This window comes from Oryx dammah, unplaced genomic scaffold (genome assembly GCF_014754425.2).
Source record: "Oryx dammah isolate SB20612 unplaced genomic scaffold, SCBI_Odam_1.1 HiC_scaffold_28, whole genome shotgun sequence".
In the NCBI taxonomy this organism is placed as follows: Eukaryota; Metazoa; Chordata; class Mammalia; order Artiodactyla; family Bovidae; genus Oryx; species Oryx dammah.
This window is the reverse complement of record NW_024070212.1, coordinates 42,458,123-42,475,314: the sequence shown is the minus strand read 5'-3', so window position 1 is coordinate 42,475,314 and position 17,192 is coordinate 42,458,123. Positions and strand designations below refer to the sequence as shown.

General features: G+C 40.9%; 1 protein-coding gene across 1 annotated transcript in view; it reads left to right on the top strand.

Annotated features, from left to right (window-relative positions):
- Positions 1 to 3,419: 3,419 nt before the first annotated feature.
- Positions 3,420 to 17,192, top strand: part of PLPPR4 (phospholipid phosphatase related 4) — a 47,668-nt gene continuing 33,895 nt past the window's right edge. Inside the window, exon 1 of the mRNA XM_040232243.1 lies at positions 3,420 to 3,512. Coding sequence (XP_040088177.1) covers positions 3,435 to 3,512 — 78 coding nt within the window. The 5' untranslated portion in view covers positions 3,420 to 3,434. The remainder of the gene's footprint in view (positions 3,513 to 17,192) is intronic.

Here is a 17,192-nt window from a genome sequence, read left to right as displayed (position 1 = left end):
TACTTTTGCTTCATTGACTATGCTAAAGCCTTAGATTGTGTGGATCACAACAAACTGTGGGAAATTCTTCAAGTGATGGAAATACTAGACCACCTTACCTGCCTCCTGAGAAATCTAGATGCAGGTCTAAAAGCAACAGTTAGAACTGGATATGGAAAAACAGACTGGTTCAAAATTGGGAAAGTAGAACATCAAAGCTGTATATATTGTCAACCTGCTTATTTAACTTATATGCATAGTAAATCATGCGAAATGCCTGGCTAGATGAAGCATAACCTGGAATCAAGATTGCCGGGAGAAATATCAATCACCTCAGATATGCAGATGACACCACCCTTATGGAAGAAAGCGAAGAGGACCTAAAGAACCTGTTGATGAAAGTGAAAGAGGAGAGTGAAAAAGCTGGTTTAAAACTCAACATTCAGAAAACTAAGATCATGGCATCCTGTCCCATCACTTCAAGGCAAATAGATGGGGAAACAATGGAAACAGTGAGAGACTTTATCTTCTTGGGTTCGAAAATCACTGCAGATGGTGACTGCAGCCATGAAATTAAAAGACACTTGCTCCTTGGAAGAAAAGCCATGACAAAACTTGATTGTGTATTAAAAAGCAGAGACATTACTTTGCCAAGAAAGATCCACCTAGTCAAAGCTATGTGTTTCCAATAGTCATGTATATATGTGAGAGATGGACCATAAAGAAGGCTAAACACTGAAGAACTGATGCTTTTGAACTGTGGATTTGAAGAAGACTCTTGTGAGTCCCTTACACTGCAAGTCCAAGGACCAAACCAGTCAATCCTAAAGGAAATCAGTCCTAAATATTCACTGGAAGGACTGATGTTGAAGGTGAAGCTCCAATACTTTGGTCACCTGATGCGAAGAACTGACTCATTTGAAAAGACCCTGATGCTGAGAAAGATTGATGGTGGGAGGAGAAGGCAAAGACAGAGGATGAGATGGATGGCACCACTGACTCAATGGACAAGCAAGCTCCGGGAAATGGTGAGGGACAGGGAAGCCTGGTATGCTGCAGTCCGTGAGGTCACAAAGAGTCAGACACGACTGAGCAACTGAACAACAGAGAACTGAATGAAAGCAAGTTAAAGCCATTAGCTGAAAATGTCAAGGTTTGAAGAGACTAGAGGAGGTGTGAGTTTGTCCTCAGAGAATAAGAAAGTGAACAGACTAAGACTATGTGAGAAGTAGTAGGGACTAATTGAAGTTTGTAGTCCTGAGTCTAATGTGGCACAAAACCACATAGTTGTGAGTTCTCCATCCACCTTCTGCTAAAGGCAGAGAATTGGGTTTAACTGTGCTGGGGTTTTGCCAGGTGAGTGTGGTGAACAAGAAGTAGGAACTGAGAGATTATACTTTTGAATTCTGGAACCTAAACCAGTAGGAGAAAGGAACGGTATGAGATGGTAGTGGCAGGGGTAGATGAGAAATATGGACATTGGTAGATCAGACGGTCCTGATGCTGCCAAAGATCGCCTGCAGTATGCGATGGAGTGAGTATTTGTGGCTCCTCAAAATGCACATATTGAAACCTAACCCCCAAGATGACAGCATTTGGAGGTGTGATCTTTGAGGGGCAATCAGATTTAGATGAGGTCATGAGGATGGTTTTTCTAGTAGTCATGTACGGATATGAGAGTTGGACCGCAAAAAAGGCTGAGCACCGAAGAACTAATGCTTTCGAACTGTGGTGTTGGAGAAGACTCTTGAGAGTTCCTTGGACTGCAAGGAGATCCAACCAGTCCATCCTAAAGGAAATCAACCCCTTAATAGTCATTGGAAGGACTGATGTTGAAGCTGAAGCTCCGATACTTAGGCCACCTGATGCAAAGAGCTGACTCATTTGAAAAGACCCTGATGCTGGGAAAGACTGAGGCAGGAAGAGAAGGGGGTGACAGAGGATGAAATGGTTGGATGGCATCACCGACTCAATGGACATGAGTTTGAGCAAGCTCCAGAAAGATGGTGAAGGGCCGGGAAGCTTGGTGTGCTGCATCCAGGGGGTCACAGAGAGTCTGACACGACTGAACTGGAAAATAACAACGAATGAGGGTGGTGCCCTCATGATGGATTAGTGCCCTCATAAGAAGAGACCAGAAAAGTAGCTCTCTTTTTCCTCTAGGTAAGCATACAGCCAAAAAGAGAATCCTCACCACAACCCGATCTTGCTGGCAGCCTGAACTGGCACTTCTAGCTTTCAGAATGGTGAGAAACTGTTGTTTAAACTACCCAGTCTATGTGTTTGCTTGTTTGTTTGTTTTATAGAAGCCCAAACTAACTAAGACAGGCTAGCAATTGGCATGAGTTGAAAAGTGCGGTGGGAATTGGCTCTCAGATGCTTAATGTGGAGACTTTGAAATGACCAGGGCCATGTAATCCTGGAAGTGGGTTATCTTACTTAGCATAACACAGTATTTTATATTTTTGAGTTTTTTCTCCTCTATATCATTTGACACCTCTGGGTTGCCAAAATAATCCTAAAGTTGAGACAAGCCAAGAACATCACCAATAAAGTGAAGGACTTAATTTAGATTGTTAATGGCTGAGAAGTGTCTCCTTTTACGGTGATGACTGTAATACTGACGTGGTTCCGGGGGTGCGATGATGAGGTAAGAGCATAATATCGTGGCTTTGGGGCTTTATGTGGATGCCCACACATCCGCCTCCACCAGTGCCTCACCATTCCCAGACAGGCAATAGTGAAAGTTTATCAGCAGGTTAAGTCTGTGTCCTAGGGAGCCAGGGAGTCTCCTAGGCAGAGAATCCTCAGTCGGGGAAGTCATTCCTGGATGGCAGCCAGCTCTCAGTGAGTTCCCACCACGGCCTACTTTTCAGTGTGGGATCTAAGTTTTAATTTGGCGCAGGTGGAGGTCGGTTTTCGCGATGCGGGTCAGTGAGCAAGAGCTGAGCTTCCTCTCTGCTCTCCAGCAACCCTGAAGTTAGAGTTCCTAGAGGGATCCAGGAGGCTTCCCGGGGGGCCGTGGGTGCCTGGTCTCCTCAGCCTCTCTGCTGCAGCATCCAGGGGTGCGTCCCCCTTTGCCGATTCTTGACGTCAAGCCCCGACCGCCACGAAGCCTCGCCAGGACTGTGGAGAGCAGAGGGAGGGTGGCGGGGAGGGGAAGCCATTGCAGCAACAGCTTGGAGGAAGGAGCTGGACGTCTCCGCCGAGAAAAACTGGGGGTGGCAGCCAGAGTAGGGAGGCGGAGGACCTGCTCGCTCTGGGAGCCGCTGGGTTGCTGCAAAGAGGGGCGGGGAGAGGCGGGGACGCTGCCTGCACCGCGCTGGCTCCAGCGGTGCCCGCGGGGAATGTGACATCAGCGGCGCCGGGCGCTTGCGGCTGGAGGAGGCATCTCGCCTTGGCTGCGCTGTGCACACCTCGCCCCGGGGAGGACGCATCCCGGGCAGGCGGCAGGGATGTCGGCGAAGGAGAGGCCAAAGGGCAAAGTGATCAAGGACAGCGTGACCCTGCTGCCCTGCTTTTATTTCGTGGAGGTGAGTTGGCCCAGCGCCTTGGCGTAATGCAGATCCTCCGAGGGGCTCCGGAGCCAGTTCGGGTCCCGGGAGGTGCTGGAGGCGCAGAGACCGTGCTGGGTGCGCGCTGCTGCCCCCAAATGCCCCCACGCTCCCCTTTCCCCCTAGGTTTCTCGGGATGTCCCCGGAGTGTGCCTGTGAGTGCCCGCCAGCCAGGGCTGGTTGCCAGTAGCGTTGCCCCTGCTAGGTGGCCTGCAGACGGGGAGATACCTGTGTGAGTGAGTGTGGGGCTAGTTCCCTGGCCCTCCTGGACTGTCTGTGTGCACAGCGTCGTCCCTGGCCCGGAAGGGCCATGATGCTGATATTTTGGGATTTGTGTCCTCAATCTACGAATACCTGTCTAGAACTCTGTGAGCTTTCTCAGGGAGTTCAAATACACACAGTCATGCCCTGGGTGTCTGAGGGCTGGGGATGTTTATATAGGATTAGGAATATCGATTGCTTTATTACACAAAAACAAAAACAAAAAGCCCCTCCTCTATTAAAATTACTATGGTGTTCACATCTGCTTCTAAAATTGGGCCCACATCTCTAGGTATCAATCTATTGGCTTTTTTCCATGGTTAACAAAAATTATATGCATATATACATGTATATGTATATTTATACATATGTATACGTATGTATAATGTTTTAAAATAAATGACATCATCTGATTTTACATGTTTGTACATGTGCATTTACTCTGTGCTGAGCAGTATCACAGATAAGCAGTTAGCATGCAGATATATTCATAATGAGCGTCTAAGTTACCAAAATGCGGTATTTAAGGGAGGAACAATTTATGGGAGGGTTATAAAGATTGACAGGTCCAGTGATTCCATGCACTGTGGTCCAATGCATTAGGAAGACATTTTTAAGCAAGAGGTTTATTAAATCATGGGTAGAGAAGAGATGTGTTGGATATGTTTAGTGAAATCATATGGTTTTTAAGCATAAAACTATATTCTGTGTAATTAGAGCCTGGATTGCAGAGAGAAGTATAAGACCACTGTTGAATTATAAATATCCTTCCTTGGCTGTCTTTTCAGCCAAATATGGAGGTTTAGCACTTACAAGTACAGATAGTAGATTCTGTATCTGATGATTGTGAGGCTTATCTGTGTTGAGGTATAGTCACTGTTTTGAAACTTGGGAGAAGTGACATTGTCAGATTGTTTTTATAGATAACAGTATACCTGCAAGTTTCTCTTAGGTTTTGCAAATTTTTTTTTAAATGGTTTCAGGATTAAGAAAGATGTACATGATTTGCATAAGTCTCAGAGAAATGATGGGTGATTCCTTCATCCATGACCCATAGAAAAGAAGGGAAAAAATTGACCTGTTTATTTAAAATAATTAATTGATTCATTTATTTTTGTCCTTTCTCTTTTCACAAGGGATTTTGAGGCCACGGTTTAGATAATTTTGTTGAAAGCTTATGAAGAGTTTTCCCGAAGAAAAAAATATGGGCACAGAAGATTCCATGATGAACAGGGTAAAGGGATAGAGAGATGAGATCCCTGCCTTCAAGTTAAATCCTGTCAGGCCACTTGTCGCATTGCTAATCCGCTGTGGTTTTGTGCAAAAGCACGTTCATTCCCTTCTGGATCTATTACATCTGTCCAGGAGAAATCAGTTAATTGCTGGCTTCTGCCTCCAGGACAGAGCACACCTGAGGTCAGCTAGAATCTGACCACATTTAGATTGCAGCTGTATGGCTTCGAGGAAAACACTTTCATGAAGGAGGATGCAAACCAGAGAATTAAGGATGTACCTTTAAAGAATCTATGTGTGCACTTTTGAGGTACCTTTAATAGGAATACACTATCTTTTAATTTAAAATTTTAAAAGTAAAAATGCCACAAAAGAAATTTGAAATATGTTCTCTAGGAACAAACATCTCACAAATGTTTGTTCTTTTCCATGAATGGAAACAGCCCAAAATCATTACCTTCACTTTGACCCATTCAGATACCCTCTGTGGATTCCCTAGTAGGGCAAGCTATAGAACAATTGCCTGAAAACAATTCATGGAATCTGGATGTGCACTTATGATATTATGTCTTGAGAGTAACAGATTTCAAAGGAGGAGCCACAAAACTGGATTGCAAATGATCTCTCCGAAATTTATATTCATGATGAACCAACCAAATCAGGCTCACCTGACAGGCTGACGTCTCAAAAATGGAAGGAGACATTAGTACACCGATTATTTAAAGAGTAATGGCACTTTGCTTTCCAGCATAGTTTCTCCAGACCTTAGTAATTAAAATGGAAGAATGAAATTGAGTGAGTCTTTCACCACATATCAACCCAAAGCACATATTCAAGTCTTTTCTGTTACATTAGACAATAATGTAAGGAATAAAAAGGTAAAAAAGACCAGAAGTTGAGAAAATGGGGCCCAAGAATTAGGTTAGGTTCCTACCATATCCCATACAAAACTAAATGCCAGACAGACCAATAATTTAAATTTTAAGAAATGGCTAAAAACTAAACAGTAATAATAGCATAACCATATATTTCTTAGATTTTACAGTGTGAAAGACCTTTCTTAACATGTAACTAAAGTCAGAAATAATATAGGAAAAGACTAACACATTTTCCTACCATCCCAAATAAAGTTTCTCTATAACAGAAGATACTCTAAAGAAATTTTAGAGAAAAGGTCTCTAGGTCTCAAGTCAGTGATACCATGGACAATTTAAACTTTGCCTTTCTTCTTGGAGTTCAGGCTGTTTTAAATTGCTATTCATGATAGGCATTAAATATGAAAAAACTAGGTCTTCCTTGGTAGCTCAGTTGGTAAAGAATCCACCTGCAATGCAGGAGACCCAGGTTCAATTCCTGGGTCAGGAAAATCCCCTGGAGAAGGGAAAGGCTACACACTCCAGTGTTCTCAGGCTTCCCTGGTGGCTCACACGGTAAAGAGTCTGCCTGAAATGCAGGAGTCCTGGGTTTGATCCCTAGGCTGGAAAGATCCCGTGGAGGAGGGCATGACAACCCACTCCAGTATTTTTGCCTGGAGCATGCCCATGGACAGAGCAGCCTGGGTCCCTGGGGTCACAAAGATTCAGACATGGCTGAGCCATTAAGCACAGCACAGCACATGAAGAAACTAACTAGGGAAGTGAAGCACAACATTCATTCCAACCAGAGGGGGCTGAAATCAGGCTAAACTGAACTATGGCCAGAAAGCCTGGTCTGACAGACAGGCTGACCTGGTTCGTATACCACCTGTTCTACATACTACTTGGATAATTCTGGCCAAGGTACTTCTCTCATCCTCAATTTCTACATATGTGATAAAAATTATATGATATGACATAAATATATTTATTCATATATACTAGAAATTATAATATCCATGTATCTTAGAAAATATTATGCAGTTAAAGCATGAAATATACCAGCTATCATACCTGAGCTAGAATATCCACTCAGGATATATCAGGTGCTTTTGCATGGTGACAGGGTATAAAAATTATATCCCATATATAGGCTGAGGTACTCAGTCACTAAAATCAAGTAATCATGTCTCAGGTGATGTCCAAACTCGATGGTAAGCAAATGGTAAATTAATGGATAGAATTAATTTTTTCTTACATTTTTGGTTTATGCTGCCAATTGTTTATGCTAATAAAGGGGTTATGGTTGACAGTACTTAAATATACCAATATTACATGTTAATTTGAAAAACAGAAATGATATCCAACATGGTACCTCACTTTATGAACATGTTTGACAATTCAATTTTGCACTGTTTAATTTGGGAAGAGAAAAGTCAAGTTATGAAAGGAACTTTAAAACATGCATACCCTAGGCCTTATCAGGTTAAACAGAAAAGCAGGTGAAAAGGAACATTCCACTGAAGAAAAGGTTTCTCTTGCCTTTAAAGTTCCAAAGCCCTCTCCAAGTGATGGTTGTATCACTTACAGTGCAATTGCAGCCGGCAGCACACCTCAAATTAATAAAAGGTGTTGTAGCTTAGGAACCCAATATTATACATGAGAAGGCTGGTTGTGTGCCTAATTCATTCCCTTTATGCAATGCTTAACAATGGTTCCACCTGTGCTCAGACTCACAATTTTGTTCTCATTAGTCATCCTTTTCCAAGATATGAATTCACATTGACTCAGTATCTACTATAAACAAATAACAAATTAACCTTGAAACCAAAAGTTGCAAGTTCTTAATAAATAAATGGGGAAAAGATTCTCTATCCTTTGAATGTGAAATAACTACCTGAAGCCAATTCAAAATATTTTAAACATGACAGGCTTGAAATCACATAGAAAATTTTCATTAATTGAATATTGTACTTAATGGATATGTATCAGGATTTTGTTAATGCAGGTTAGTTACTATAGTTTAAATCAATATCTAGACATTGTGTTCAGGAGTAAAAGCCGTCATTTCTCTGTTACTGTCCTGCCTGAAGAAGTTCAAAAGGCCTTTGTTTAAGCAAGCAAAGATACCCTGGTTAGTTCAGTCTGAACATCATGCCTAGACATTATTGTGTCTTGACAGAGCCTTAATATGTTTTTATGTTTTTCCTCACTGGAAAGTGTCCACTGTATCTTAATTGTAGCAAACATTAACTCATAAGATTTCTGTTTAGCTCAAGATCTATGTGAAAATTTTATAACTCACACGATCTTCCTGGGAAATATAGCTAGCTGATTTCCTTTTACATAAACTTTAGCATCAGCAGGAAGTACAAAATGACAACATTTCTGCAACACACATACCAAAATAGTTGTAGGATTTTTCCCTTTTCAGCGTGGCATAGGTGGTCCACTCAAAGAAGCAGAAACCCTACCAAGAGAGACAAGCTGACAAATCTTTCTTCCTTTTTTAAAGTTACAGTGCAGAGTCCTTTGGTGAAAAACGAAAAAGAAATAGAGACAATAATAGAGTCCTGGGTTTTAGAGACACTAAATGAGGACATTTCCACAAATACTGAAACCAGGTCTGAACATAGAACCAACTGTTACGGAATCCTATACTATTCCTAGGTTGCTCCACTTTATGGTCAAGTCACTCATAGTAATTCCTGTCCTAGTAGGGAAAAAAATGGGTGCCTTCTACCAACCTTAAAGGGATGTTAATAATAATGATAATAACAATAAGGAATAGTCAATTTCAAGCCTCCTTTAGATTACAGACTCTATATATACATTATCTTTAATCCTGAGAACTACTTTAAATGGTAGTATGATTTGTATTTAGGTAGTATCAAGAAGGGGCTTCCCTGGTAGTTCAGCTGGTAAAGGATCTGCCTGCAGTGCAGGGAACCCCAGTTCAATTCCTGGGTCAGGAAGATCCCCTGGAGAAGGGATAGGCTACCCACTCCAGGGTTCATGGGCTTCCCTGGTGGCTCAGACAGTAAAGAATCTGCCTGCAATGCAGGAGACCTGGGTTTGATCCCTTGGTTGGGAAGATTCCCCTGGAGGAGGGCATGACAACCCACTCCAGTATTCTTGCCTGGAGAATCCCCATGGATAGAGGAGCCTGTCAGGCTACAGTCTGTGGGTCACAGAGGGTTGGACACAACTGAGCGATGAAGCACAGCACAGCAAGAAGGCATTATTATTCGTATTTTTTAAATCAATATGTTGTAACTCAAAGAGCTAAATGTCTTTCTGGGGACACAGCAGTTAAGTGAAGAGCCACGATTTGGGTGCTTGTCCATCTTCCTCTTGCATTACCATTACCCCCAGTCTACCGCACAATGACTCTAATAATGCTAACCTTAATGAGGGGGTGGGTTGGGGAGACCTCTCCTGTGACTTGGCTAGCTTTGTGGTTTTGGAAGTCATGTGTGTGGATGATGTCTTGTTGGGGTTCTACTCTGTGGAACAGTTTTCTCTTCATTTAGCTACTGAACTTGGCTTTGATAGTGTTATCTTCTGCAGAGAGCAACTGGTTTAATTCTAACATAGATGTGTAAATGGCACAGGGGCTGTCTACCCCAAAAGATGCTTCCTTTGGGAAAGTACAGGTGGTACACTTGAGACTCCTGTGAAGGAAGAGTGAACATGGAGCTTTGGGTAGACTGAGAGGGCAGAGTCGGAATTAAAAAAATATTTTAGAAAAATAGATTGTGTATGTCTATGAGAATAAAATGCCATGGATGGAGGACCCTGGTAGGCTGCAGTCCATGGGGTCGCTAAGAGACTGAACGACTTCACTTTTACTTTTCACTTTCATGCATTGGAGAAGGAAGTGGCAACCCACTCCAGTATTCTTGCCTGGAGAATCCCAGGGACAGAGGAGCCTAGTGGGCTGAGGAGCTCTGTGGACCCTTATGGGGTCGCACAGAGCCGGACACGACTGAAGTGACCTAGCAGCTTAGCAGCATGAGAATGATAGAGCACAGAGGAAAGAATTCCTAATAGAATAGAAATGGAGGGAGGTTAGACCAAGGAGGATTAAGAGAAAAGGCATGTGAAGGCAATGGACATTGAATCTGTGAGCAAGCCGTGAGGATTCCTTTAGGGAATTGAGTTGTCTAAATTGGCTTGTTAAATAAAAAGCATTAAGGGTGCAATTTTTCGTGTTTACTTTGGGAATCTGTTACAAATATTATCACAAAGATTTCTTCCCTTCATGTGTATACATCACAGGCTATTTCTCATGCAATGTATTAACAACAAAATGTGAGGAAATGTCTCATTGCTGAATTAGGTCTAATAAAGTCATGTACTCCCAGAACACTTGGTTTGAATCTCCTATCACAAATGAGAAAACTGTGGCTTGAAAAGGTTAACTGAGTTACCTAAAAACACACTATGGTTAATATCAGACAAGAATACAGCCTGTCTCCCCACTGCTGTTCTAGTGCTCCTCTCTAATTATACTATTTCTAGAATTCCTTACATTACAGGCTTTCCCTCTGGATTATAACACCATATAGGTCATTATAATTCTACACATGAACAAATTGTGTTCACTTTTTGAACTTTATATCTAAATACCTTTACATATTTCATGTCACATTGCATTAGCAAGTTAAAGCAATTATGAATGGATCTTCTGCTTTTCCAAATTGTTAGGCTTGTTGAAAAGCATGTTTACAGCTAAAAATCATAAAATTGTAAGTGATACTTTTATTTTTCATTGCCTACTTGTCTACTTATCATTTCACAATGACTTCTCTGGACATGATGAGGTCTCTGACAGGAAAGAAAAGTGGAAACATTGAAAGAAGCAAGGATATAATTTACAATATAAGTGACAAAATAACTGAATTTTCTTTACAGTTTGTTGTTTTTTAGTCTCTAAGATATGTCAGACTCTTTGCAACCCCATGGACTGCAGCAAGCCAGGCTTCCCTGTCCATCACCAACTCCTGGAACATACTCAAATTCATTTCCATTGAGTAGTGATGCCATTCAACCATCTCATCCTCTGTCACCCCCTTCTCCTCCCACCTTCAATCTTTCCCAGCATCAGGGTCTTTTCAAATGAGTCAGTTCTTCTCATCAAGTGTACAAAAGTATTTGAGTTTCACCTTCAGCATGAGTCCTTCCAATGAATATTCAGGACTGATTTCTTTTAGGATTAAATGGTTTGGTCCCTGGACTTGCAGTCCAAAGAACTCTCAAGAGTGTTCTCCAAGACTATAGTTCAAAAGCATCGACTCCTCAGTGTGCAGCTTTCTTTATAGTCCAACTCTCACATCCAACCATAGCTTTGACTAGACAGACCTTTGTTGGCAAAGTAATGTCTGCTTTTTAATATGCTGTCTAGGTTGGTCATAGATTTTCTTCCAAGGAGCAAGCATTTTTTAAGTTCATGGCTGCAGTCATCATCTGCAGTGATTTTGGAGCCCAAGAAAATAAAGTCTCTCATGGTTTCATTGTTTCCCCATCTATTTGCCTTGTGGTGACGGGACCAGATGCCATGATCTTGGTTTTCAGAATGTTGAGTTTTAAGCCAACTTTTTCACTTTCCTCTTTCACTTTCATCAAGGGGCTCTTTAGGTCTTCTTCGCTTTCTGCCATAAGGGTGGTGTCATCTGCATATCTGAAGTTATTGATATTTCTCCCAGCAATCTTGATTCCAACTTGTGCTTCATCCGGCCTGGCATTTCGTATGATGTACTCTGCATGTAAGTTAAGTAAGCAGGGTGACAATATACAGCCTTGATGTTCTCCTTTCCATTTGGAACCAGTCTGTTGTTCCATGTCCAGTTCTAACTGTTGCTTCCTGACCTGCATCCAGATTTCTCAGGAGGCAGGTAAGGTTGTCTGGTATTCCTACCTCTTTAAGTTTTCCACAGTTTGTTGTGACCCACAGTCAAAGGCTTTGACGTAGTCAATAAAGCAGATGTTTTTCTGGAACTCTCTTGCTTTTCAATGATCCAGTGGATGTTGGCAATTTGATCTCTGGTTCCTCTGACTTTTCTAAATCTAACTTGAACATCTGGAAGTTCTCAGTTCACGTATTCTTGAAGCCTGCCTTGGAGAATTTTGAGCATTACTTTGGTAGCATGTGAGATGAGTGCAATTGTGAGGTAGTTTGAGCATTCTTTGGCATTGCCTTTCTTTGGAATTAGAATGAAAACTGACCTTTTCCACTTCTGTGGCCACTGCTGAGTTTTCCAAGTGTGCTGACATATTGAGTGCAGCACTTTCACAGCATCATGATTTAGGATTTGAAATAGCTCAAATGGAATTCCATCACCTCCACTAGCTTTGTTCGTAGCAATGCTTTCTAAAGCCCATTTGACTTCGCATTTCAGGATGGCTAGCTCTACGTGAGTGATCACACCATCGTGGTTATCTCGGTCATGAAGATCTTCTTTGTATAATTTATCTGTATATTCTTGGCACCTCATCTTAATATCTTCTGCTTCTGTTAGGTCCATGCCATTTCTGACTTTTATTGTGCCCATATTTGCATGAAATAGGCCCTTGGTGTCTCTAATTTTCTTCACGAGATCTCTAGTCTTTCTCATTCTATTGTTTTCCTGTTTCTTTGCATTGATCACTGAGAAAGGCTTTCTTATCTCTCCTTGCTAGTATTTGGAACTCTGCATTCAGATGGGTATATCTTTCCTTTTCTCCTTTGCCTTTTGCTTCCCTTCTTTTCACAGCTATTTGTAAGGCCTCCTCAGACAACCACTTTGCCTTTTTGCATTTCTTTTTCTTGGGGATGGTCTTGATCACTGCCTGCTGTACAGTATCATGAACCTCCATCCATAGTTCTTCAGGTACTCTGTCTATCAGATCTAGTCCCTTAAATCTATTTGTCACTTCCACTGCATAATTGTAAGGGATATGATTTAGGTCATACCTGTATGGTCTAGTGGTTTTCCCTACTTTCTTCAATTTAAGGCTGAATTTGGCAATAAGGAGTTCATGATCTGAGCCACAGTCAGCTCCCAGTCTTATTTTTGCTGACTGTGTAGAGCTTCTCCATCTTTCGCTGCAAAGAATATAATCAATCTGATTTCCGTGTTGGCCATCTGGTGATGTCCATGTGTAGAGACTTCTCTTGTGTTTTTGGAAGAGGGTGTTTACTATGACCAGTGCATTCTTTTGACAAAACTCTGTTATCCTTTGCCCTGCTTCATTTTGTACTCTAAGGCCAAATTGGCCTGTTACTGCAGGTATCTCTTGATGTCCTACTTTTGCATTCCAGTCCCCTATAATGAAGAGGACATCTTTTTTGGGTGTTAGTTCTAGAAGGTCTTGTAGGTCTTCATAGAACTGTTCAAGTTCAGCTTCTTCACCATTACCAGTTCCAGACATAGACTTGGCTTACTGAGATATTGAATGGTTTGCCTTGGAAACGAACAGAGATCATTCTGTCATTTTGGAGATTGTATCCAAGTACTGCATTTCAGACTCTTTTGTTTACTATGATGGCTACTCCATTTTTTCTAAGGGATTCTTGCCCACAGTAGTAGATATAATGGTCATCTGAGTTAAATTCACCCATTCCAGTCCATTTTAGTTCACTGATTCCTAAAATGTTCATATTCACTCTTGTCACCTGTTTGACCACTTCCAATTTGCCTTGATTCATGGATCTAACATTCCAGGTTCCTATGCAATACTGCTCTTTACAGCATCAGACTCTGTTTCCATCACCAGTCACATCCATAACTGGGTTTTGTTTTTGCTTTGGCTCCATCTCTTCATTCTTCCTGGAGTTATTTCTCCACTTATCTCCTGTAGCATACTGGGCACCTACTGAACTGAGGAGTTCATCTTTCAGTATCCTATCTTTTTGCCTTTTCATGCTGTTCATGGGGTTCTCAAGGCAAGAATACTGAAGTGGTTTGTCATTCCCTTCTCCAGTGGACCTCGTTTTGTCAGAACTCTACACCAAGACCTGTCCCTCTTGGGTGACCCTACACTTCATAGCTCATAGTTTCATTGAGTTAGACAAGGCTGTGGTCCATGTGATCAGTTTGGTTAGTTTTCTGTGATTGTGGTTCATTCTGTCTGCCCTCTGATGGAGAAGGGTAAGAGGCTTGTGGAAGCTTCCTGATGAGAGAGACTGACTGAGGGGGAAACTGGGTCTTGTTCTGATGGTCAGGGCCCTGCTCAGTAAATCTTTAATCCAATTTTCTATTGATGGGTGGGGCTGTGTTCCCTCCCTGTTGTTTGACCTGAGGCCAAACTATGGTGGAGGTAATGAAAATAATAGGACCTCCTTGAAGAGGTCCCATGCAGGCATGTCACACTCATTACCCCGGATCCTGCAGCAGGCCACTGTTGACCCATGCCTCCACTGGAGACTCGTGGACAATCACGGGCAAGTCTGGGTCAATCTCTTGTGAGATCATTGCTTCTTTTTCCTGGGTCCTGGTGCACCCAAGGTTCTGGTGTGCCCTCTAAGAGTCTGTTTCCCCATCCTGTATAAGTTCTGGCAGCTCTATGGTGCGTTTAATGGTGACCTCCTCCAAGAGGCCTTATACCATGCCCAGGTCTGCTGCACCCAGAGCCCCTGCCCCTGTGGCAGGCCACTGCTGACCTACACCTTCTCAGGAGACACTCAAGCACAGTTCTGGTCAGTCTCTGTGGGGTCTCGGGGTCCTTGTGCTCACAAGGGTTGTTTGAGCCCTCTGAGCATCTCTGGTGGGTAAGGGGTTTGATTCTAAATTTGATTTTACCCCTCCTATCGTCTTCCTGGAGCTACTTCTTTGCCCTTGGACGTGGAGTATTTTTGTTTGTTTGTTTGTTTGTTTATGGGATCTAACATTCTCCATTTGATGGTTGTTCAGCAGTGAGTTATTTTGGAGTTCTCGCAGAAGATGAGCGCAATTCCTTTGTACAATTCCTTCTACTTTGCCATCTTATGCCACAAAAAAACTGAATGCCAAGAAGGAACCCTTCCTGCTCACACCTCCCAGGGACACCTTGGGCCTGGTTTTGAAATCAAGGTGGCTTCTGTACATTCTGCTAAAACTGCCATTAGGCCATTTTGGTACAAATTAAAGAGAAGAGGAAATAAAGGTAATAAAAATCAATGTATTTTCAGGAAAAGGTGAACAAGTTATCAGGACATTTAATGGACAATTGTTTGTGAGTAATAACCATGGAAATATGTGTGGATGTATGGTCTACAATTTAATGTCCTCACCAAAGCCTGTGCCCTAGGAATGCTTTGGTGGTAAAATCATCATTTAATTAAGTTCTATTCACGCCTCAGAAACTGGGCCTTCATGGATGGTCTAAAAGAGACCATTCTTATATTAAAGATACTCCAAAATGGGTGCCAAAGTAAAATAGCAGAGTGTATTCTGTTTGTACTTTTATGAAAATTCATTTATTCATTTCATAAATACTTATTGATTGTTTATTATATGCTTTTTGGTTAAATTAATGGAAATAATATGGAATCATTACTGGCATACCTTCTAATCTATAGTAGAATTTCAATAAAGTTCTATTGAATGGATGGAGTAAAATAAGACTAATAGTTATGAACATAATTGTTTTTCTAAACTTTCTTTTCTCAGCCAGTGGTGACATTTGTATATGAAAAAGTTGTGATGAAGGTTAAGATTGAATCAATCTCTAGGATCTCTAAGTCCTCATTCTTAATTATATTTATGCTCATTTATGATCTGGAGCATACCTACAGATTATTTGAGATTTGCAACTTCAAAGAAAGGCATATTTAAACAAAGAACTTGTAGTTTTAATTTTCATAGAAAATTATTTGATATAAAGTGCACATGCCAACAAAGGCATTTTTTTTAATTGTTGCTTTGGGAGAATATATTATCAGAATTGTTAGTAATAAAATGTGTTTCTTTGTGAGATATACTTTTATCCCATATTAGATTTTATTTCTTTTATATATTTTGTTCATAATTTGACTTTTTGGTGCATCTCACAATGAAACACATAACAATCATACTTAATTTAATCATACCCTTAGGATGTTGGAAAATTAAAGTTATTAATGTCCCACATTAACAGCCCCCCTTCAATATCTCTTATTCATCAATCCCTTTTATAGACATATTCAAGTAAATAAGGTCTTAAGCAGCCTTGGAAAGATTTTAATACTGAAGTTTGACCTATAATGTGCATTTAAATATGATCTAAGAGTCAGACATGACTTAGCAACAACAACAATTATATAGGAGACAAATTTGAAAAGACAGTGGTTAATGATATATTGCTGAATTATCATCTCCCAGAGTAGATTAGATCCCTTCTCTGGATAACTTATGGATTGAATGAAATATATCAGGCACATGGTATACACTCAATAACCATTTGCGAGATAAACTAGTTATTATATAATATAAAATGTAAACTTTTATAGTCCTTAAATAAAATGGTTTATTTGCAACAGTGTGGATGTACCTAGACATTATTAAGTGAAGTAAGTAACAAAAGAAAGATAAATACCATATAACATCACTCATTTGTGGAGTCTAAAAAAATGTACAAATGAACTAATTTACAAAACAGAAATAGACTCATAGACCACAAACTCTTGGTTACCAAAGGGGATAGCTGAGTGAAGGGAGATAAACTAGGAGTTGGGGATTATTAGATGCACACTACTATATATATAATCAACAACAAAGACCCACTGTATACCACAGGGAACTGTATTCAGTATCTTGTAATAACCTACAATGGAAAGTAATCTGAAAAAGAACACACACACACGTATATAATTGAGTCGCTTTGCTGTACACCTGAAACTAGGACCATATTATAAACTACCTATACTTCAGTTTTAAAATGGCTAAAGAAAGTGGTGGAAACTACATTTTGAATAAACTTTGAAGTTAGTATGACATGAAATGTTTTAAGGACAGATTTGATACTTAACTGAGTAAACAACTCAAAAGAAGTAGTTTACAAATATTGATGAAAGTGAATGGGATCATTTCCCTGCTCTCAGGATCTCTTCATTGAGTAAGAGAGAAAAGTAAAGGAACAACTGCCATCCCAAATGACAATTGCTATGTCAGAGGCATTCACTGGGCCATCTCTGTGCAGTTAGAGAAAGTGATCCAAAAGAAACACGATAGGAAAGCATCCGGGGAGCTTAAAATGTGCCAATTCCTGATATTTTGTATTTGAGACATTTGCTATGGAAAATAGAAGTGAAGATGAAAGCCAACCATGTCCAAGATATAATTAAAGTTCTTGAGATTTTTTTTTAAAAAAT